This window comes from Copadichromis virginalis, linkage group LG8 (genome assembly GCF_057382275.1).
Source record: "Copadichromis virginalis isolate Kocher_CV1m ecotype Utaka linkage group LG8, C_Virginalis_male_GT1.1, whole genome shotgun sequence".
In the NCBI taxonomy this organism is placed as follows: domain Eukaryota; kingdom Metazoa; phylum Chordata; class Actinopteri; order Cichliformes; family Cichlidae; genus Copadichromis; species Copadichromis virginalis.
In genome coordinates, this window is record NC_140625.1 from 23,787,046 (window position 1) to 23,810,331 (window position 23,286).

Consider the following 23,286-nt stretch of genomic DNA (forward strand, 5'->3'; position numbering starts at 1 on the left):
CACACACTAAGTAAACAACCTAACCCTAGTTGAAGAAACCTAGGGTTAGGCTGAGCAGAGAAAAACTCCTCAGTAGTCCTGCTTCTCATGTAATGGTCTCCCCACTGTTGAGAGCGTGGTGAATACGGTACTGCCTATATCTATTAGGGTACCTAACTGAAGGTAAGTGTAATGTTTCACTGAAAAATAAAATTTTGTGCATTTGGCTTTGTAAAGATGGTAAATAACCTGAATATTAGCATAAAAAACAACTGTTGTTCACTGACATCTGAGCGGAGTCCAGCAACAATAAACTCATTATAAATAACTTGGTTTTTGTTTTTTTTGTTTTTTTCAAACAGGATCTTTCTACTTCCTCTAATGGAGCACTTAGCAGTGTTTGTTCTCCAGACTGGTATCTCGTGCTGCCATGGTTAATGAATATGTGAAAATCTAAGAGCTTTCCAACCCACATCCTGTCCAACATTAATAAGGAAATGTACAGTTGTCTAGATATTTTTCAAAGATCTCTAAATAACAGTAACTTTAGGACAAGTTGTGCAATCAGACACATTTTTTTTACATTATTATTTAAACAAATACACCTGAACATGAATTGCTTTTTATTTATTGTCTTTATTGTCTGGATATATCACAAATGCTCCAAAAGAGTGTTTGGATTACTGTAGAGTCCTCTAGTTTCATAGACAAGACCAGAACAATAAAGATGTATTTTTTTCTGTAGTAGAATAAGAAAAAAACCCAAGTAAATCTGTGACAACATCTGCTCAAAAAGACAATTTAGTCACTGTATCTTGAAGTTTATTGGGTTTTTTTTTTAAATTTTGTTTTATTAAAAGCTAATGTTAATGCACTTCAGCTGTTTGGATTTAAATGAAACTGATGTCAGTCTGATTCATTCACTTTTAATGATTAACCCTACTGTCAAAAACAAAAGCATCTGAAACCTGTCAGAGTAGAGTGCGGACACTTTGGCAGAAAACAATTTTAAAAAATTTATCCAAAGTAGCAAGAAAATAAACTATTCAACCTGACTGATGCTAGGATGATAGAGGCTTGGGCTGTATATCAAGAGTTTGGTTAATAACATGAAGTCATTATTAGTTGCTGTTATATCAGCTGTTATGCTGATGCATAGTGTGCTGATCCCACTGTGTTAGGATCGATATGCGGGTAGAAACACAATTGGTCTTTACATTTGCTCTGAAGAGGGCAGGACAGTGACATCAATAGAGTAGGAAGAATCTCTGAACAGCGCAGAGAGGGTGAAGATGCTCTCTGATCACTCGAGGCTACAATGATTGCAGGTTTCTTCTTGCTGCTGCTACTTGTGGGTAAGCTGAGATCATTCGAATTTAATGCAGATGACAATTTGGACCATTTTAAATAAAATGTTGTATTATATTTTATTCAGCAACACTGTTTTTACTTGGAATAGATAAAACGTATTTCAGCAGAGGGGCTGCTTGGCTCTATAAGTAGCCAGTAAATACATCCTTTTTACTAAATTAAATTCCACATTTAATCAGTTTACTAAAACCAGCATCTTAGACTGAAAAATGAATAAATATTGGTGAATAAGTTGCCTGCCTTCTGATAACCCCGATAGATATTTTCTGTAAAATTTCTGCTGCAACCTCAATACAGGGATAATGAAAATGGTCTATTGGACAACACAAAGCACATAAATACCAACATTTTCAATAGCTCACCTTATGATATGTGCAGATTAGCAGTAGGAGTGTGAATGTTGTCTTTTTCCCTGTGTGCATAGACTACCGCAGTCTGGCGACTTGTGTATGATGCACACTGACTCTGGCACTATGTCAGCTGGTGTAGCCTCCAGCCCCACCAACATCCTGAACTAGATGTGTAAGAAAATAGATAAATGTTTAATTTGGTATGAAATCTTACATCAGTTGGAGTAAACCAGCTTAAGGAGTAGTTTCACTATAAATTTTAGGGACATTTTTTTTAAAGAAACTGAAAATGCAACCGAAAAGAAAAGAAAAAGTCCTGCTGGAGCACAGCTTGCACTGAGATGAAAACAAACAAATATTCTGTTTATTCACATTAGTGGAACAATAGGAACAGAAGCCAGGGCAATAAAATCGGACCATGGAAATTTGGTTAATAGCTGGGAGCCAGAGGTTATGGCTGGTCCAAGCACAGGAAGGAATAGTTGTTCCTGTAGCTGCTGTAAGGTCCTATGTTGTGATCTTCACTGTGACAGCAAAGCATTTTATGCCTCAGGAAGCAAACCATCTCAAATGTTTTGAGACAAATATTGTCCTGTTTTTTGTCTAATATGGGATTCTAGCTGATAAACAGTCTTGGCTTTGCTATGTTGTATTAAATGTTCCATGGTGCACCAAATATTTTCATTCGGTGAAAAGTGTGGTCTGCATGGTTGCCAGTTCACCACCTGGATTCGTCTATCATTCTATTATGAATGATGTTATAGATACAATATGTAAACTTTTGAATATGTGATTGTGTTGCTGAAATATGTAAGGCTTTTCCTTGTAAAGCCATCATCTGGGAGCATACATTTCTGGATATTTTATACCTTTAGGCATAAATTACTGTACTCTTCCATGCCAGGTGAAAATGGCTCCAGTTCAGAGCTACAAGATGATCAACAGATGATCAATGAAACCACTATCAGAGGTAAAGAGTAAAGACAGTCTATCTATATATCTGTCTGTCTGTCTCTGTGCAAACATCTGAACCACCCCTTAGTTTGACTGCTTTTTCACTCATTTTCAGTCCAGTCTTTGGACCTAACTATTTTATGAGAAATGTTCTCTTGTTTCTGTGAGCCCACTTACTACTGATCTATGACAAGGCCAATAAAGAGGCAACTTGCGTCTCACAAAAACACAGGATAACACAGTTGAGGACATAAAAAAAAAAAAAAAGTTTTCAGCAAACATACGAATTATTAAAGAGCTATTAGGCAAAGACATATGTCAGCATGGTGTGCAGTGTGTACTTAAAATCTGAAAAATTTGAAAATGAAACTGATCCTTCAGTCCAGTCTGCCATTTTGCCAAAGCCCATCAGAATGGTTTTAGTGGAAGATTGGCTTTGTTATGGTTTATGGCTGTATTTCAGTGAATGGTGTTAGGGATCTTGTCAAAACTGATAGAAGTATGAAGAGTACTGTTAGTCCTGATCAATGCAATCTGAATAGGCAACAGCTTCATTTTTCAACATGGCAATGATGCCGAATATCCTGCCAGTGCTGAAAAAGCACAACTGGATATTAAAAAACAAAACAAAAAGGGATACTATCAGTCATGGATTTTTGCCTTTCATGAGCCCAAATCACCAATTTATTGAGATAGTATGGGATCATCTTGAAAGAGAATGGACTGAAAGGCAGCAAACCTTCAGAATGCTTTGAATGTCCCCCAAGATGCCCTGATAACTATTTCTGAAGACTACTTGAGGAAATTGCATTAAGACTTGCCTAAGAGAGTCCAGATTGTGTTGAAGAATAAAGGTGGTCATACCAAATATTGACTTTCAAGCTTCTTAGAATTGGTTTTGTCTCATATAATGTATTCTCACACATGTTTGTATCTCCACCCATTACCCACTTTTTTTTTTTAGCAAAATATAAAGAAAAGATGGTGACTCAAGACTTTTGCACAGTACTAAGCATGTCAATAAGTGATGTAGTATTCACTCAGGATCTAATAATCAGCAATACTAAAATATAAAATAATTTTATGTAATGGAGAAAATAATGTCTGTAAATATCAATCTATTTAAAATATTTTTATTAAAGGATTGATTAAATAAAACTTAATCATGACCTTTTAGTGAACAAAAGGCCTCTGGATATATCAGGGTTTGATTAAAAGGTTCTGAGGTATTACTTCATCTGTTGCAAATACGCCAAAAGCTAATAAGCAATAATGATGTCTGGTGAGCAACAGACTTCTGAAGTTTGTTTTTTTTTGTTGTTGAAAATCAGAAATGGGAGTTTCTTTGTGTTTTTCATCTCATAAAAGAAATCGCTGATATAGAATGTGTTTTGATGTCATTTCAGATAATGAAGTGGAGAAACTCTGTAATTTTCAGGCAATTGTACGCCGCCTGAACCTGCGCAAAGACAGTCTTAAGTACACTATGAGCCGGCCCATTATAAACAACAGCCATCATACAGATGTGTTGCTTGAAATGAAACTCTATGCCATCCTGGATATGGTACATTGTTTAAGCTACGTGCATGTGTGTGTTTTTCTCTGAATGATAATGAATATTTTCATTGCCAAATAGTTTGTGTGTGTTTCTTAATAATGGCAAAAAAAACCATCTGCCAAAGAGGAGATAATCATTTAAACCATTATGTAGTCCTGCTGGAGCCTATCCCAGATACCATAGGCATTAGCAGGGTACAGCCTGGACAGGTTGCCAATCTGACAACCATTCCCACTCAAATCTATGGGCAATTTAGAATCGCCAATTAACTGAACTAACTAAAAAAGAAGCTGGAGTCGGGTTGAAAAGCAGCTTGCAGATAAGCAGCAACAGTGTACAGGTTAAAGAAATTTTTATAGCTTACCCAATATGAGATTCAATTTAATTCACTTTTATTTACACAGCACCAAATCACAGCAACAGTTGCCTCAAGGCGGTTTGTATTTTAAGGTAGACCCTACATTAATAATTCACAGAGATGTATTTGCTGATGCTTTAGCTGAAGTGTGAAGCTACCTAAATGAACATTGTTATTTTTTTCAGAGAGAAATTGACCAGACCTTAATTTCTTACATTTGGGTTTATTTGGTGAGTTTTCTCTTAGAACTACAATTTTTTTCATTGTTTTGTTGAAATTTAAATTGCTTGAAATGACATCTTTTGATTTTTTTTCTTGATTTGATCACTTTCCTCCCATTGCCCTGTGTAGGAATGGACAAATGAGTACATTAAGTGGGACCCAAATCAATTCTGTGGAATTAAGGATATGACAATTCCTACTGCATATTTGTGGATGCCCGATATAACTATTGTAGAGATGTAAGTTTGACATATATAAGCATAAACTCACACTCAAAGACCCACTCAGTCTCTCCACTTGATTATGTTGAGGTGGGTTGTAATTAAGATGTGGCTGTTCAGTGCATCATGTCATTTGATTCTTGCAGGAAGCCAAAAGTCAAAAGTAGCATTTTTAGTGCTTACAGTCTGTCAATGCTCATAACACGGGAGGAGTGACCGAAAGAGAAGAAAAGAACTAAATGTCATGTATTTGTTTTGTCTTTTTCTGATGCTGCCATTCATAACATAATCAATTCTCATTTCTTCTCACACAGGACAGAGAAGGATAAAGCCTCTCCGAGTCCTTATCTCTGCGTCAACCACAATGGTGTGATCGAATACAGGAATGACCAGGTGGTGGTGAGCACCTGCAAGCTGCACGTGTACAAATTCCCCTTTGACTTTCAGAAGTGCAACATATCCTTCAAGTCTATTATGTACTCTGGTGAGGACATAACAGGTTCTGTTAATGTATGCTGTTCATAAACACACACTACCACATGCCAGAACATATATTCTTTCCTTCTTGATCTTCTCACAGTAATTTTTTATGTTCGACTTCAGATGCAGAAATAAAGTTACAGCCCGACAACAGCAATAAAACAGTCACAGAGTGGTCTCGTGACTTTATGCAGACACAGTATGAGTGGCTCTTTGTCAACATGTCAGTCACCAACAGAACTGTCAATGAGTTTGACTTCAATCAGCTTATGGTTGTCTACACTGTAAGTATTTTTGGTAACAGAAACACAGAACACATGAAAGCTGTTCTGTTACCCATTACCCTGGTTTTTGTTTAGAATAGGATGACTCTGGATATCAAGAAGAGAAAGCAAATGAAGACAGAGGCAAGGATTAAATGGTAGAAGTTGAAGAAAGAAGAATGTTGCATAGAGTTCAGGGAGGAGTGGAGACAGTGGGAGAGAAGAGAGTTGTAAAATGAGTGAGAAAGTGCAGCTGAAGCGGTGAAAAAATATGAAGCTCTTTCTGCATCTTTACATGTATGAAGTAGGATGATTAACCACCTTATTTCACAGATTACCATGAAGAGGAGGTCTGTCCTCTACATTGCTAATTTCTTGCTGCCAGTCTTCTTCTTCTTGGTTCTGGATATGGCCTCCTTCCTTGTATCAGACAGTGGAGGTGAGAAACTTGGCTTCAAAATCACTGTGCTGCTTGCTGTCACGGTGATGCAGCTTCTTCTCAATGAGATCTTGCCCAGCTCTTCAAACAGAATTCCACTTATAGGTAAAGAAGTGTGGTGTATTTGACTGCATTTAATGAATAAATCATGCTACTGAGTGATCAAGTAATTTATCCACATTAATGCTGGCTGCTTTCCTCAGCTGTCTACTGCATTGGGGGGTTTTCTCTGATGCTGCTCAGCCTCTTGGAGACAATTTTGGTGATGCATCTGCTTGACAAAGACTCTGCAGCCCAAGATAATGAGACAGATGGAATCCAAGGTGTGCTTGATAATAGCAATCACTCTACAAATATTTGGATTTAAACTCTATCGACCACTTTTGCAGATTTGTGTTTAGTGGCAGGTTGTATCCACCAGTTAATTTAAATTGTGTTTGATTTATCTTTGTTTCTCTTACTCCAGACATAAAGAGAAATAGTCATTGTGCCTCTGTCTCTGGGGTATCTGCTGAGGAAACACCATCTGTGTCTTTGTCTGTATCATCTCTGACCCAAAAGGTTGGAATTCATTTTATTTAATTTCAAAAAAGTATAATATCAAAACTATTGAAAGGGATTATGCTAGCATTATCCTTAACCCTAGCATATATATCAGAAGCAAACACTTTTATTTAATCAACGTGGAAACAAACCAGTGTGTTGAATCAAGAGTTGACCTAAAATCTTGTCAATTACCTTTCTACAAAACCTCCTTTTTTAGGGTAGCAGCAGTAAACTGACAGAGGTGGCCTTTGCTCTGGAAAAAGTGTCAGATGAGCTGCGGGAGACTGGGAAAACAGTGACTCTACTCAGCAGCAACAGGAAGTCTGGCTACTGGACAAGAATGGTTAAAAAAATCAACAAGTATTTTGTGATTTTTTATTTGACAGCAGTCACTGTGTTCTTAGCAATCATGTTTTCAATGTGGATCGATGTTGAAGACTAGCAGGACTAAAGTTTGAAAAACAATATTCAATCATTAACATGAATATGATGTATTAGTCTCTCTTTTATACCTGTAGTTTCCATTGGTTACTTGTGGACTTCCTGCTTTGCTAAAAGGTTAAATTTTAGTTATAAAGACCATCACTAAAGTCTCCATTTGGGTCCCTTTGCATGAATTCCAATATATTTGCATTTTATTGGGTGATGAACATAAGTCCACGTTGAACTGATATTAATTCATTGCTTTTATTAGTAAAAATAAAAAAAAAATAAAAAATGAAAGCCTACAGACAAGCCTACATAATATCATATTTGCATTTTTAAACATGCTTTTTTCACTTTAATGTGCTGTCCCAAAGTTTTTTGTTGTTGTTTCTTTCTCCCAGATAACTGCAATTCACAGGGTATTTTGTCTTTTTTGAACCATTCTCTCTAAACCAAACAGATGGCTGTGTGGGAAAATCCCAGTGGATTGGCAAATTCTAAAATATGTATCCATGTGAAAATATGTTGTAGAAGAAAATTTAATTTAAGGGATTATTAACTTTTTTCAGTCACAACTGTTAAAATTATACAACCATATGTAATTGACATAATTATACATTTCAGTCCTAACAGAGTTGTAGTTTGTCTATAGTAATTATAGGCATTTTCACACTGGCTTTTGTTGTTGTTTGTAAAAAAAAATTTGATCACGTAAACAATATACAAAGTTCATTTGGCAAAGAAAAGAAGAAAAAATGCTACACAAAATAAAGCTAATACATTTCAATATTGCTTTAACTGTGCTGATTCAGTTACATATCGAAAAGGAGTGAGAAGTAGTACACAGTTATTTAATCCCACAGCTTTGCCATTTAGTTAGCCTTCTTACTGGTTGTCTTCAAATCACAAATACTACTACTAATAATAGTAATAATATGCTTTTATTCCATTTATTTCTTTCCCGCTTATCCTATTAAAGGTTGCTGGAGCCAAACCTATATCCCTGCTTAGTGATCGAAAAGAAAGTATTTTTACTATCAAATTCCGGTCCATAAGTCTTCATTAATAGGGGTTTTTGACCAACAAAGATCATGCAAAAACTGACAACGAATAAAGGTCTGTTGTTTGATTTAATTGACTGGCTTCGAGTTATCTGGCTAACCTCCACACCGTATGCCCGCTGGACCTGCAAGCCGCTCCTTCCTCGCCAGACTGCTGTTACACTGCGCCTTCTTCACTGTTTTGTTCATGTGAACTGACCATGTGAGATCCTCCGCCAGATGTACACCTAGGAAATGGAAGTTGCTCACTCTCTCCACAGCAACGCCGTTGATGGTGATGGGGGTGTGTGCTTTTATACATCAGAAGTCCACTATCAACTCCTTTGTCTTTGTGACGTTGAGGGTAAGATGGTTCCTTCGGCACCAAAGTGTCAGGGTGCTCTCTTCCGTCCTGTAAGCCAGGGGTGTCCAAACTCCGGCCCGCGGGCCAACTGCGGCCCGCGATCCATTTTTAATTGGCCCACAAGTAATTTTATAAATAGAATAGAATATGGCCCGCACTTCAACTTTTGCTTGAGTGTATTGCACTTCTTAGTTTTAACACCAGGGGGAGCTACTGTTGATCAAGGCAGTTGCTCCACCAAAAAGGACAATCACAGAAGAAATTTACCCCAAGTTAGTTACTAAACATGGCAGAACCAAAGAAGCGAAAGGTAGAAAGTGAATGCAGAAAATTTCAGACATGGTGGGAGAGTGAATATTTCTTCAAAGAATTCAAGGGGAAGTGTGTCTGTTTGATCTGTACTGAAATTATGGCAGTTATGAAAGAGTATAATGTACTACGTCATTATGAAACCAAACATCAGGCCTATGCATCCTACACTGGTGCTGAGAGAGAGCAGAAATTAAAGCACAGGGTAGCTCTCCTGCGGGGTCAGCAACAGTATTTTTTTCGTGCTCAAAAGGTCCAGGAAAAGGCTACAATAGCCAGCTATGAGGTCGCCCAACTCATCGCAAGCCATGGCAAGCCTTTTTCAGATGGAGACCTCATAAAACACGGCCTCGTTAAAGTCACCGAAATAATGTGCCCGGAAAAAGTGCAGGACTTCAACAGCATGTCCAGAAATACAGTTGTGCGACGCATTGAAGACTTGTCAGCCAACATTAAACTGCAACTGTCTGATAAAGCTGTGCTTTTGATTTTTACTCCATCGCATGCGATGAGAGCACCGATGCCACAGACGCCGCACAGCTGCTATTTTTTTGCAGGGAGTGGACAGTACCCGTGTGTTAATGTGCAGGTACACATGCTTCAAATACCGGTATCAATAATGCGCATCAATTCTGTCACTACCCTGCTTTTGCACACCACTTTCTTATATGCGCTTTTCTTGTTAACACACAGTACACACCGCTGTGCACAGCGCACGCACACGCAAAATCAGCTGATCTCATCTGATGCAGATTTGCTCCTTGATCATTTGTCCGGATTTTTGGCACGAGTGACGATCAGCACCACGGCTGGATGGCCCGATTTACATACCCAGCGCAGCTGATACTCCAGAATAATTTACTAAAATTATATGCACTCCTGCTATTAAGTCCAGTTCAGTCTGTTAATGTTGATAACGGTTTCAAACGAACGTTAATAGGTGTGTTGCTAACCCTAATAACTTAAATAACAAACTTGAAATGTACCCGTCCCATTTTCCCCTTTGTTGTTTTTTCTCTGTGCTGTAAATCTTCTGTCTAAGAAGAAATCTGAGGCTGCTGTTCTGAGAATGAGCTACCAAAGCTTTTTCTGAATAAATCAATAAAGATCCATTTATGGAAAGCTTTGATGAAGGCAGTTTTGTCTTTAATTATATTCAACAATATAACATATTCGACCACTTTTAAGTGATTTTTCTAACTTTAATACACTAAAGTTAAGGTTATATACCTAATTTCTAGTAAGTGGCCCAGGCCCTCCTATATTATTATGTATGTGGCCCTCAGTAAAAAAAGTTTGGACACCCCTGCCCTAGCCTCTTGTGTCACTTAGCAGTTTTGTCTTATTATTGTCTTATTTTTGAAATGTAGGGACTGTGAGCACAAGCAGACGTATTTACTTTAGAAGTGAACATAACCTCATTTTCAGAGTCGTCTCTAACATTTAATGGTTGTGAAATTTGTCAAACATATGCACCATTCTTCAAGGGGTGTGCAAATGATGCCATCTCATATCATATTGCAACTGATTCAACTGTTATTGTATCCTTTCCTGTATAAGACATCTGTTGCTGTTGATAAACCAACATTATATGCTGATGCCTAATGGAAAAGTATTATTTTAATGTCCTTTTAAGATATTTGCCCAGTAACCTAAGTAGAGCCAATAATGTCAGTAATTGACTAAAGTGGATGCATTTATCATGGTGAAAGTAAATGGCAGCATGAAGGGAACTTGGAAATTGCCATGAAAGTTTTTGTGCTTGATGAGGGAAAAAAACATAGCTGTCTTGCCTTTCTTAAACATGACCCAGCTGCCTCTTCTGATGGAGCACTTAACAGAGGTCTCTCCCACTTCCCTGTTCTTTCATGTTGCTATTGTGACTGTATGAACTTCTGGAAGCTTTTGCCCACATCTTGAAATCTGTGGCTGAATAGATTTTGAAGTTCTGTATGTGGCTCAGGACCATCGACATGGACACTTTTTACAACCAGTTCCAAAAGATTTGAGACGTTGTGTAAAATGTTAATAGAATCCAAATTTGGAATTATCTCATAAATCCAACTAATGTTTTTCACAGCTAATGATAGAAAATATCATGTGTTTAAACTGAGAAACTGTACGATTTTAAGAAAAGAAAACTATTAGGTAATTTTAAAAATGGTGGCACAAACATTGCACAAAAAGTTGGTAGTTTTACTGTGTAATATTACAAAGAAACAGCAGGGGAAAAGTTCTCAAATTGTTAGGTTAAAGGGTCAGTAACAGGTTGAGCAGAGATTCAATCAGCAAGAGCGGTGTCTATAAATTATGGAACAGAATAATGATCTGCAATATAAAATTGTTAAGACTCTGAATATATAATCTACGCATATTATATCACGGTACCTAATATCAAAGGTCCACTACATTAAAATAGGTATGGTTAACTGGGTATCAATACACTGGCAGAGAAACATTTCCAGACACCACTGGGCTTCATTCACTATTGTTCTTACAAACAAATTCGTTTTCATAGAAAAGCCATCATCAGAAACATGATCTACGTACAATGGCCAGTTTGGTTCTTACAGCTGTGCCTATGTTAATGAATGAGACTCATTCAACTCGATCCACAGGCCTATGCTATCTGCCTACAATTTCCAGTGTGTGCGTCTGATGCCCCAAAGCTGACTCAGAGCCGTAACACCATCAATGGCTGCAGTATGGAACAGATGTGGGTGTGTCCTCATCTCCCAGAGGAGTCCAAATCGTCATCAAACAGCCCTACAGACACAAAAACGTGAAAATATAAACAACCAGACTAGAGCTGGGCGATATATCGAGTTTTTAAAAAATATCGATATATTTTTATACGAGATATAAGATGTGACCATATCCTTTATATCGATATAGTCTATGTTACGTTATAATTATACTTGCAGAGCCGCAAGTTTGCCTCTCTTTCGTCCACTTTCGTCTTTACGCAACGTTACTCGGCCTCGCCTCTCCTTCACTGAACACAACTCCCCCTCCTCCCCCATCGCTTCACCTGCAGGAAGCGACAAGATGGACACGGCAAATCTCCGTTAACGAGTTACTGCGCATCGCCCCGTGCGTGGGGCTGGACGGCGTCAACGTGTTAGCTAGCTAACCACGCTAACGAGCTAACCACGCTAACGCCATGCAGCCCAGAGGTGCTGCACGGACTAAAATCCTTTCATTTTCTCAAAAGTTGACAGCGCTCTTTATGTATGAATTCTGGTTGTGCTTGATGACTGCGAACCGATTTTATGTGGAACACGGCGCTCAGCAATCTGTCAAAAAATGTTTTAGTACGACTTTGGTAAGCTACGGAGCTGCACCGCTTGATGGATTGTCGGAGCATTACGGCTGAGCCTCGCGGAGTGATACGTACTGTGCTTCAACGTAATATTACCTTACTGTGTATAAGGACCATAAATGGCACCTGTTAAGAGACGTGGTTGCGAAGCGGATTACAAACTCCAGGCTGTCAGTCACGCAGTACAAGTTGGGAACAGAGCAGCTGTGAAATCTGTCTTTGTGCTCGGCGTCTTTTAGTTTACATTTTGACTGCACATTTGTGAGCTTTTTGTTATGCACAAAAACAACATTGTTTTCTTTTATTTATGGAGCATTATTTAATAAATGCTCATAATTTATTTGAGTAAATTTTATGTACATCTGCTCTATGTTAATAAAATGCCTGTGTGACATCTGGGACACAGCTTTGACTAAGAACTCTCTTTTTGTTCTTACTTTATGGCTTTAAAAAATATATATCGAGATATATATCTTATATCGCCATCCAGCTAAAAAATATCGAGATATGAATTTTGGGTCATATCGCCCAGCCCTAAACCAGACTATAAGCAGTGATTTAACTACTTTAAGACCTCTGTGAAAATCATTTACAGTATATATCACAGAATTTAAGGCTTTTATAATCACAGAGCATACAGAGAAAAGTACTAAACTGAATCAATTTCAGCTTTTGTTTCTCATGATGTATATTGTATTAATAATTACATTTCATTATCTGTGTCTTTACCACACATTTGCCACACAGGTTTAGATACTGTAGGTTCAGTGAATGCTTAAATTGCACTGATTAGAATATACTGGACATTCAAAGCTAAGATTCAGCGCACTGTGTTAGAGGCTGGGATTTGATGACTTCATCATATATACAACCTTTGATCATCGTTTATGTCCAGTTGAGAATGAATCTGTGCACTCACATATTAAATGAACTGAAATCAGTAGTGTGATCTCCAGTCTTGATATAAGGAATGAGAGAACTTACAGCTGTTATTTGAATCAGCCTGTCTCAGTTGTTTTAACTCTAAGTATCACAAAGTAATGTGGTAACATCTGGACTGACGAGTTTACTGTCAGCATTTTAATCACTAGTTTAAAGGCTGTAGGTTGCAGCCATTGCTCTAACACTGTATAAGTGTAACAGGCCTCAGTGCTGGTTCTAATAGTCTGAGCTGCTTCCAGCTTTATTTGTGAAGAGCACAGCAGCTTACTAAACACGTAGCTAGCTCGTACAGCTCCGACGTAAAATTTTCATAAGCTAAGATGACCTTAAAATAACGGGGCGGTGATGCTAGCGTTAGCCATGTTAGCACGTTACCTTCACAGGTGGTCAGACTGCATAAACAGGCACTCAGTCAGAGGTTGGGCTCTCCGTTTCGCTGCAGGGTCCATTCATCCTTCACATATCCGTGTGAGCCGAGTGTAAATACCGAGGCTGAACGGCCTTTGTACAAGCACACACGCTTCTTAGCAGGCCGAAGATATGAGCTAGAAAAATCCAGGCTGGCAGACAGCCTGTGTCTGACCAACCAATCAGAGAGCTCCTTACATCCCACGCTGTGGCAGGATGTTTAAAATGAAGTTGTTAATCCAACTGCTAATCCACATCACCTGAGCGAACAGGAAAGGGAAATGGATTTTTAAATGCACAGAGCTACAGAGAGGTATACAGAAGAACTAACAATGACTTGATATTTGTGCTTTTGTAGTTTGTGAGGAACTTGCGTGTTTCTTTGTTTCCATACAGGACAGAAATGGAGAGGCTGAGGACAGAGAAGAAATAACCTAAACTGGGAAAATCTAACAAATGAATCCGAACCCTAAACAGGATTACTTGCAGAGGAACACAGAGTGGAACTTGGGACGATATGCAGAGGTAATACAGACAGACCAGTGACGAGCACAAGAGAACACACACTATAAAAACACATTCGGACAAGGAAACGAGGAAACTGCACACAGGACGGAGACATGGCTGAACCTACTTAACATGACGAGACAGGGAGGACACAAACTGAACACGCCAACATCAGACACGGACCTTCAAAGTAAAAGAGGAAAGATACACTGACAGAACTCAGAAACACGATACTAACAGAGAACAAAGGGAAGACATGGGCAGATATGACTAGACACTAAACCAAGGAAGCACAGTAACCAAAACCAAAGAACTAGAAAGTCTTAACCAGAATAAACCCAAAATCAAAAGATAATAATAATTAAAATAAAACAACTGAGTCCACAGTCTGTCCTGAGTCTGTGGACAAAACATTATTTTGACATACTCGACATATTTATAGAGTTTAGTTTTGCATAAAAAAATCAGCAAGCAAAAGATTCCAAAACATTTTGTATGAAGAGGAAAATCAGATATACAAATTAATTTTTGTTTATTTCAGCTGTGAAATACAAATATTTTTAAATGAGGAATCACTCACATTTGGGGCTATCCTCCAGTGGCCACTGAAGGAACTACAATTTTGTGTTGGCTTCTTTTTGCCTCTGCTTGATGTTGCTTGGGTGTACTGTTTATAGCTGACTGACGACTTGTGAACAGCATGTCTCGCAGGCAGGGAGCAGACTCAACATTGGGCGAACGGGGTGATACAGAATGAGCGACCTATGCTGTGGTGTGATGCTTTGGTGTCCTTTCATTTCCACTTCAGCTCAGGACATTCAGTTGCAGCCAAGTGACAACTCTACAGAAGCGACAGAGTGGTCTCCTGATTTAATGCGGACACAATATGAGTGGCTGTTTATAAACATGACAGTCACTGCCAACAATGCCAGTGATTTAGTTGGCCAAGACAATCTTTGCTCTGATGATGGTCACTAAACGGCTAAATATCAAGGCACAATTGTACACATTTTCAAACATACTTGTGAGGTACAACAAATATCAGCACTAACAGGTAGCGGCAGAGTGTAGATGTTACTTAGATAACTGAGGTGAAGATGTCGAGAACACAAAGGCAATTTGGAAAACACTTACCTTTGACCCGGTAACAAAGTCTGTCAGGACAGCACGAGTGGGACCAAGCAAATCCAAACAAAGTCCACAACAGAAACCTAGGAACAAACATGGAAAGTGATTTAAGAAGTGAGGAGAACTTACACAGGATCTGAACAGATAGACAGACAGTAGACAACAACAAAAAGAAATCACTGTCATTCTCACCTTTTCCAAACAGGGCCTCACTCCCTCTACTGATGGAGCACTTATTAAATCTCAGTATGCTGAAATTAAAGATGCAAACATGTAAAAGCATTTACCCACATCCTGATTTTACCCGAGATTGTGAGGAAATGATTTCCCAGATACATTATGAACATCTATCAACTGCAATTACTGCTGTTTTCAAGTCGCTTTACATAAATATCTCAAACACACAGCATGAACATCAGCCTTGAGTGGTTGCTGTGAATTCAAATACTTTTACATTTTAATGTATCATAAGTGCTCTTCAACGGTTGTTTGGATGGTTACTGGAAATTCTGTTATCCTCTTAGAAAAATGCAAGACATGAATGTCTGTTTGTTGCTTGAGCTTGTTATCTGATGTATTACTTTTGAAATTCTACTACTACCTCTACTACTACTACTAATAATAATATTAATAATAATTCTTATTTAAGTAGCCACTGAATTTCCATCATCCCCTGCAGTAATTCAGCCAGCTTAAATCAAGGGTGTCTAACTCTATTGCACAGGGGGCCGAAACTCAAGGCGCACTTTAAGTCCAGGCTAGGGATGCACCGATACCACTTTTTTGGAAACGAGTACGAGTACTTGCATTTCAGTACTCGCCGATACCGATACCGAGTACTTAATAAAAACATGATTTAAATTTGCAGGTAACAGCTTTAGTCCTATAATTTAACAAAAAACAAACAAACAAGGGACTAGTTTGGAATTAAGAACATTTATTTAAAATGAAAAGCATGTTATATGCAACATATTACAGAATAAATAATTATAAAAAAACAAAATTGAATTTTAAATTTGTTCGTCTGTTTCTCTGTTTAGAAGTCTCACTAGCACAGTCACAGCTGGGATGACATCAGAGGCTAGTGCGTCGTAGCTGCTCACTCAGGGAGTTCGTGCACTCGCTTTTGCTCAATGAGGGACTGGAGCATGTAATACGTGCTGTTCCAGCGCGTCTGTACGTCCTGCTGCAGTCTCTTTATTGGCTGGTTGAGCCTGAATGTCCTCGAGGCGGGAGGAGGCTAAGGCGGAATGTTTAAAATGCCCAACTATTTTCCGTCCCACTGCTATAGCATCAGCTATGCTCCTCTGTGCTAATAAGCGTGGGTAAACTCTTTGTACTCGTTGTGTTGGGATTTTAGGTGCTTGATTAAATTGCTTGTGTTAAATGCGCTACCTTTAGAGCCTCCTCTGGACAATTTCGCTGAGCACAATTTGCAGTCCGCCTTTGTTTTCTCGTCTTCGTTCACTTTGAAATAGTTCCACACAGCTGATATGTCTCGCCTCGCTTTCTCCCCGCTCTGAGCTGCAGCCGGGGCGGGCACTTGGCGCCTATGATTAACCCCTTACATGCCGCTCAAACATAGACAGGTCTCAGACCGTGGTATCGGTCCTCGGTATCGGGGGACTTTTAACGAGTACGAGTACTTTAGAAAATGTGGTATCGAGGCCGATATCGGTATCGGTGCATCCCTAGTCCAGGCCAAACAAGATGAACATTTATTGAACACACTAAAACAACGTTTTTTAAACATAAATATGAATAAAAACAGACAAAAATATTATTCCAGAATAAATAAACTTAGAAAAATTAAACTTTAACTTTGACTTTAAATGTTTTGCTCTCCATAAAAATATATCCTGTCAAATTTATGCAAGTTAGAAATATGAACATGCTGCCAAAACCCCAGTAAAAATAAATGAAAATTGTGCTTTTAAGTAAACGGTAAAGTAACAACAAATCAAAACAATGAGATTTTGTTGCTATTATGCCATTTTATAAAAAAATAAATAAAATGTTTTGCTCTTCATAAGAGTATCTCCTGTGAAATGATACGAATTCAAAATATGAACATGATGCAAAAACAAAAACAAAAACTGGAAACAAATAAAATTTCTGCTTTTCAGCAAAAGTTAAAAGAACAACAAATAATAATATTCAGTTTTCTTTGCTCTTATGCCATTTGTTCAGAGCTGGATGCTTGGCATCTTTTTTGGCAGCAAGTTCGTTTAAGTTTGGTGTGAGGTCTTGTGTTGTAGAGATTCTCAGGATGGACTGCAGGTGTTCATCAGTGAGACAACTCCTGTGCACTGTTGTGTTAATCTTCATCACGGAAAACAGCTTCTCACACAGATGTGTGCTACCAAACATACACAAGGTTCGAGCCGCATGTAGACGGAGCTGGGGTATTGCTTCAGGTATGGAACGAATGAACTGTGCGGGCCCTTCAGTGTCGTACTTTGCCTTGAGTGTCCCATTACACTGCAGCTCAATCAGCTCCATCTGAATCTGCACAGGTGCAGTTTCCACGTCAACTGTAAATGGATTGCGAAGCAGTTCAAAATGGTCTTTTTCTGCTCCAAAGTCACCAAAGCGCTGTGCGAACTCAGTGCGCAGTGCGCTCAGTTTATCAGAAAAGTGCTCATTTGGGAACACTGTTGCGCCGACTTGGTTCAACATTACTTAGCAACGGGGAAAGTGAGGCAAGTGGTGCATTTGTGACTCCCATAGGAGCAGCTTGGCTTGAAATGCCTTCCCACATCATACATGCCATGTCCATGAACTGGCAGGTTTCTTTGCTGAGCTCAAAAACTCTATAAAATAACTTTTCCCCAACTCAGCCAACGAACCTCTGTATGATAAGGACTCTGAATCTATTTCCTGCACGAAAGAGTGAAATTGACGGTCATTTAAACCTTTAGCTTGGATAAAATTTATGTTTTGCGTTACGTTACTCATTACATGCTCCATTTTTAGGAATTTACCACACAGCGTTTCCTTGTGCATGATGCAGTGATCTGCTGTTAACTCACCAGTTACTCGCATCCTGCCAAGTAGTCCACTTTTTTCACCGCACATTGCCGCCACTCCATCTGTTATAACTCCAACAAGTTTGTCCCAGGGCAGCTTCATGTCGCTACACTTTGACATACGTTTTCAAAAATGTATTTTCCTTTTGTTGTCCCGTGCGTCTATTTAATGTCCAATATTTCCTCTGTAACGAACAAATTGGAGTCCACTCCACGGATTAAGATAGCCAGCTGTGTAAGGTCCATAATGTCTGTACTTTCATCCACAGCAAGAGAGTATGCAATAAAGTCTTTGCTTCTTTCACACAACTGTGTTCTTAAATCAGTGGCCATCTCACAAAATAACAGCAATCGTATTTCTGCTCAGGCTCACTTTTGCCAAAATCTGCATTTTGTCTGGAGACAAAACATCGCACAGCTTCATCATGCAGCTATTTAGAAACTCTCACTCGGTAAATGACTGGGCTGATTTGGCTCTCAATATTTTTTCCAAATTCATGGCAATACATATCATAAAACAACACACAATATTTACTTCAAAAATACATGCCAATACACGTGTAAATTTACAAGAACACAGATAAATACCAACTAATAACACCAAAACCATACTCAAGCCTTTTTTAAAATTAATCATATCTTTAAAAGATCCCAAGGTAAAGGACTATTATTCTTCTGTTCTAGAGTTTTCCTCCTTCTCAAATCTGCAAAAATGTTCTTGCAAACAGCCACACTGCCGATCATCTTTTGTTCTATGACCACCTTGGCTCTTGTTTTCCAAACGTGGGGGTTGATAATGCACATGATCAGCCAAAAAAGACGACTTTTATTATCATACATTTTTTCCTTAAACAGTCCATACTTAATAGCTTTTATATTTTTGTCAATATCAAAGCCCACTTTAGCCATTTCCTGTCTAATCTCTACCTCCTGACCCGGCTCTGGAGGACTCGGGGGTCCATGAGCAGGATGGACCATTATTGTTATTAGTATTGTTGTTATTAGTAGGAGGAGGAGGAGGAGCGTGCGTGCGTGCGTGCGGGTTTAGTGTTTAACGGCTGCTTCTGTTATTGTCCTGCAGGTGGAACGAGGGACCAGAAGGGCAGCAGGCACAGGGTGTGCAGAAACACAACTGCTGGGAGCATGAGCACGGGAGTCTAGGGAGCAAAGGGGATTTATTGTGCATCTGCTGCCTTCACTGTAAATAAAGTGCACTGTTTGCATCGCAGAACCATGCGTTTTGGGTCCTCATTCCCCCATATCCCCACGGTCTGCCAGCCAGACCGTGACACTACTGTTCTATAGCAGGATAACAGGAGGTGTTCCAAGGTTTGGCTCTCTGCTCTGCTAAAATGAAACTTGCTTTCACAACAGCTGCACTTTGTGATTTTGCTCTGGTGAAAAATGTCTGCTGAAATGTCAGATTCTTCTTTAGCTCTTCTACTTCCTGTATTTTCTGCTGCGCATTTAGGTTTTTCAGCTTATCCTGTCTCATAGCAATATATGTTTACAGACATGTATTGCTGTAAACATACAGCAATCTACGTGATTGACAGGTCACGTAGATTGCTGTATGTGCCTTATTTAGCAAGGCACTCATCTTCTTGAAGGTGTGTTTGGGGTTGTTATCATGTTGGAATACTATGGCCTCCAAAAGTTGATTCTGTTCATCTGGATGTAGCTTTTTCAGTGGGAGTAATGTTTCATCACTCATCCAAGTGACTTCTTCAGACTCAGCTGACTGCAGGTTTTCCCAATCTTATAAACAGTATATTTGCATAATGGCTGAAACCAGCCCACTGAAGGAACAATGGGCTGGGAGGTCAGTTCCTTAATCTTAATTATGCAAATTCTCATGACCATTGATCAAAGACCACTGATCAATGGTCATCTTATAATGTGATTGCAGCTATTCCCCAACTCTCTGTGAATGGTACTCATGGCCATTGATCAGTGATTTTTGATGTCTTTATATTTACCATAGTGCCACATTTAGACTTTCCTTTCAGAGGATATTATTAAATCAGGTCAGTAGGAGCAAAGAAAAAGCAAAAAATAAAGAAAATAAAAAAATATTATTTTGTTCTCATGGAAAGTTGTCCACAGTGAGCTAAGTGGAGCCAGAAAATGTCTGAACTGATCCATTTTAAAGTTCTGTACATGCCAGTTCCTTAGGGACTGTTCCATCAATACTGATGATTTTCCATCAGTATCGAAAACCAATTATAAGATAATTGGGATGCTAACCACCGTGGGATGCACGGTGGTTAGCACTGTTGCCGCACAGCAAGAAGGTCCTGAGTTCAATTCCAACATCAGTGTGGAGTTTGCATGTTCTCCCCGTGTCTGCGTGGGTTCCCTCCGGGTACTCCGGCTTCCTCCCACCGTCCAAAGACATGCAGTTTGTGGGGATAGGTTAATTGGATAATCCAAATTGCCACTAGGTGTGAATGTGCGAGTGAATGTGAGTATGAATGGTTGTCTGTCCTTGTGTGTTAGCCCTGTGACAGACTGGCGACCTGTCCAGGGTGTACCCCGCCTCTCGCCCTATGACAGCTGGGATTGGCACCAGCACCCCCCGCGACCCTGAAAAGGATAAGCGGTAGCGAATGGATGGATGGATGGATGTAAAATCTGAACAACAGAATGCAATGATTTCTTAATTTCATAAAGAAAACTTCTTTTATGCACAATAGAAAATGGAACTCTTCAAATATCTAAACAGAAAAAATACAAATTTTATAAAAAAGCATTACCTAATTTTGAGTATGACGGCAGCAACGTGTCTAAAAAGTCGGAAAGGTGCAACAAAAGGCTGGAAAAGTCGTACTCAAAAGAAAAAAACTGGGGGAACACTTTTTGGCAACAGTTAAGTCACACTGGGTATAAAAAGACCATCTTAGTGAATTGAAATATTTTTCTGTTGATTAAGTTCTATCTGTATCTGTGAGTTGTTATAATTGTCCTTTAATATTCATCATTAAATATGGTTGATTAGTATTAAAAGTTTGGTGCTTCAACTCCATTCACTATGTGATTTGTTCTGTAGTGCTGATATGGCAGTTTGGGGTTTTTTGCTTTTCCCAGTAGAATTTTGTAGTTAATGAATTTATTTAAACCAGTTTTATGTTGGTGTAACTAGGAGTACTGAGAATAGATAATATGGCCAGGGTAGGATTTTAGGGTTAGGGTCTTTTTTTTTTAAGAGGTTATGTAACTGAGATTAAACTCTGGGGGAATATTTATGCTTAAATATTTACTGTTGCCAATGTGAAGAAGGAGAGCAGGGTCCTGACCTGGAGATTGCATCCTCAGAGAGTGACATTATGGTTGATTTATTCCAGTTTATTGTGTATGTAACCCAGAGTAAAATCTGTTTTACTAGAATTTAGTAATTTCCTGCACTTATTTCCTGCCATTGGACGCATCACAAATACATGACTCCAACCACATGACTTTGCTCAGCCAATCGGATGGCATGTAGGTCATAGTAAGCCTGTCCCGGCTTTCTCCCGTCAGATGAGTGGAGGCAAGCCAGGTGACAGAGTTGTTGCAGGTTTATATTAGCAAACACTTGCTTTTCCGTTTTAATGCATTTTTTTTTTTAACACCAGCTAACTTATTCGATTTGGACGCTGATTATTGTGAGCCAGAGCCACAGTGCTGTCGTGCACTGAACAGAACGGAATTGGTGAGTTTGAACTTTTAATTGACTGTATTGCTACCAGCTGACGCTAATTGGCTGCTGCCGGTCCAGACAATTTGATTTTGATTTTTTATTTGATGATAGTTGTTGAATAACAAATGCTGTGACGCTATATAATATGTATATAGCAGTTGAAATGTTTTAGTTAAATCCTTATTGGTTAAATATACTGTTTGTTTAATTATTTATAAATTGTGTACCCAGGAACAAGAATAACGTAATGTATTTAGCCTAACTGGCTGACATTTTTTTGTATTCTTGTGATTTCTTATTGGCCTTGTTTATTTAATGCAGGCCAGGTGAACCTTTTTGGGTATGAAAAAGGATGGCGAGCCAATGAACGGCTAGGAGCAGGACTCATTCTGCATTGAAGCTTCCACTGGACTGGTAGGAAGCTATCAAAGACGACGCTCTGTCCCGTAATTTCCGAATACACTGATTTCCACAATCATACACACCAGTTCCCCCGTTTATGGACAATAGCGCTTGGACATCTCTCATGGATATTCAGATAAAACTCATGGACTTCAGTGTGGATCAGTGTTTTCGATGTTAACATGTGTTATTTATGGGGAACTTTTTTTGAGAATCTATATTGCTTGGTATAAGCCAGAAGAATTTGCTTAGTTGTCTTTGTGCACCCCCACTGGGTTTTTCTATTAATTAAATAGCTACAGCAGGAATGATTATTTAAGCTTTCATTTTCTTTTCTTAATTTTCTTTGCTTTCGGTTAAATACATGGTACCTGCAAAAGCATTTTGTGTTGTGTGTATTTAATTACTGCCCATCAGCTCCAGTAGCATTCCTAAATCTTCTGATTAATAATAACCTAATATTTCACTCAATACCTAGCCTGTATTAATTCATTAGCGCTTCATCAGTGTTACATGTATTTAAGGGTATTTCACTTAAAAAGCAAGATGCACTGCCCTGACTGCTGGCTGGAGCAAATGGCCCCAAATGTATCTTTCGCTGCAGCTTCTCTCATTGTCATTTTATTTCTTTCTCATCTGAACTCTAAACTCTGATACATACAGAATCAGCTTTTCTTCATGTTTTCGTGCATTGTGTGGTTGAACTTGGCATAACTTTAGACACTGTCTCTATTGGTTGCGGTGAAGTAATACTGCACAGTGGTAAAATGCTCACCCAGTCTAACCTTTACCGCGACATGCATGAGTACCCCTCGCTGGCATGTTTACATTTCCGTCGCACTATGATTGGTTCATTTGGTAACTGGTTTAGGATGGAGCAAGCAATAGAAAAAGAATAGGTTTCAGAGCACAACGTACTGCTTTGTATGTTAAAGGGGCTTTTGAGATTTTGGAGAAGTCATTGATTATACTGAAAGTTTCTTGTAATG

The 23,286-nt window shown here is 38.8% G+C and overlaps 1 protein-coding gene, 2 long non-coding RNA genes and 1 pseudogene across 3 annotated transcripts; 2 read left to right on the top strand and 2 right to left on the bottom strand.

The window, feature by feature from the left end:
* The first annotated feature begins 1,247 nt into the window (after positions 1-1,247).
* On the top strand, positions 1,248-7,194 carry LOC146703452 (5-hydroxytryptamine receptor 3E-like). The gene is made up of 11 exons (XM_085466697.1): positions 1,248-1,334; positions 2,605-2,670; positions 4,061-4,218; positions 4,756-4,800; positions 4,922-5,031; positions 5,328-5,497; positions 5,617-5,777; positions 6,090-6,300; positions 6,399-6,549; positions 6,642-6,756; positions 6,959-7,194. The coding sequence occupies exons 1-11, from the start codon at positions 1,298-1,300 to the stop codon at positions 7,181-7,183; spliced, it is 1,449 nt and encodes a 482-aa protein (XP_085322823.1). The 5' UTR covers positions 1,248-1,297; the 3' UTR covers positions 7,184-7,194.
* Positions 7,195-11,062: 3,868 nt separating this feature from the next.
* Positions 11,063-13,823, bottom strand: LOC146703453 (uncharacterized). Its single transcript, XR_014922009.1, has 2 exons — positions 13,520-13,823; positions 11,063-11,646 (listed from the first exon to the last, which is right to left on the bottom strand). It is a non-coding gene; the product is annotated as an uncharacterized LOC146703453 (long non-coding RNA).
* Positions 13,824-17,344: 3,521 nt separating this feature from the next.
* On the bottom strand, positions 17,345-19,711 carry LOC146703454 (general transcription factor II-I repeat domain-containing protein 2-like; annotated as a pseudogene).
* A 2,038-nt stretch (positions 19,712-21,749) lies between these two features.
* On the top strand, positions 21,750-22,679 carry LOC146703455 (uncharacterized). The gene is made up of 2 exons (XR_014922010.1): positions 21,750-21,907; positions 22,217-22,679. It is a non-coding gene; the product is annotated as an uncharacterized LOC146703455 (long non-coding RNA).
* Positions 22,680-23,286: the final 607 nt, after the last annotated feature.

Bases quoted from the DNA above. Each gene is read 5' to 3' on its own strand.
- LOC146703452 (XM_085466697.1), top strand. From the start codon at position 1,298: ATGATTGCAGGTTTCTTCTTGCTGCTGCTACTTGTGG. The intron at 4,219-4,755 runs GTACATTGTTTA...TATTTTTTTCAG, and splicing joins TCTATGCCATCCTGGATATG to AGAGAAATTGACCAGACCTT. The intron at 6,757-6,958 runs GTTGGAATTCAT...CTCCTTTTTTAG, and splicing joins TATCATCTCTGACCCAAAAG to GGTAGCAGCAGTAAACTGAC.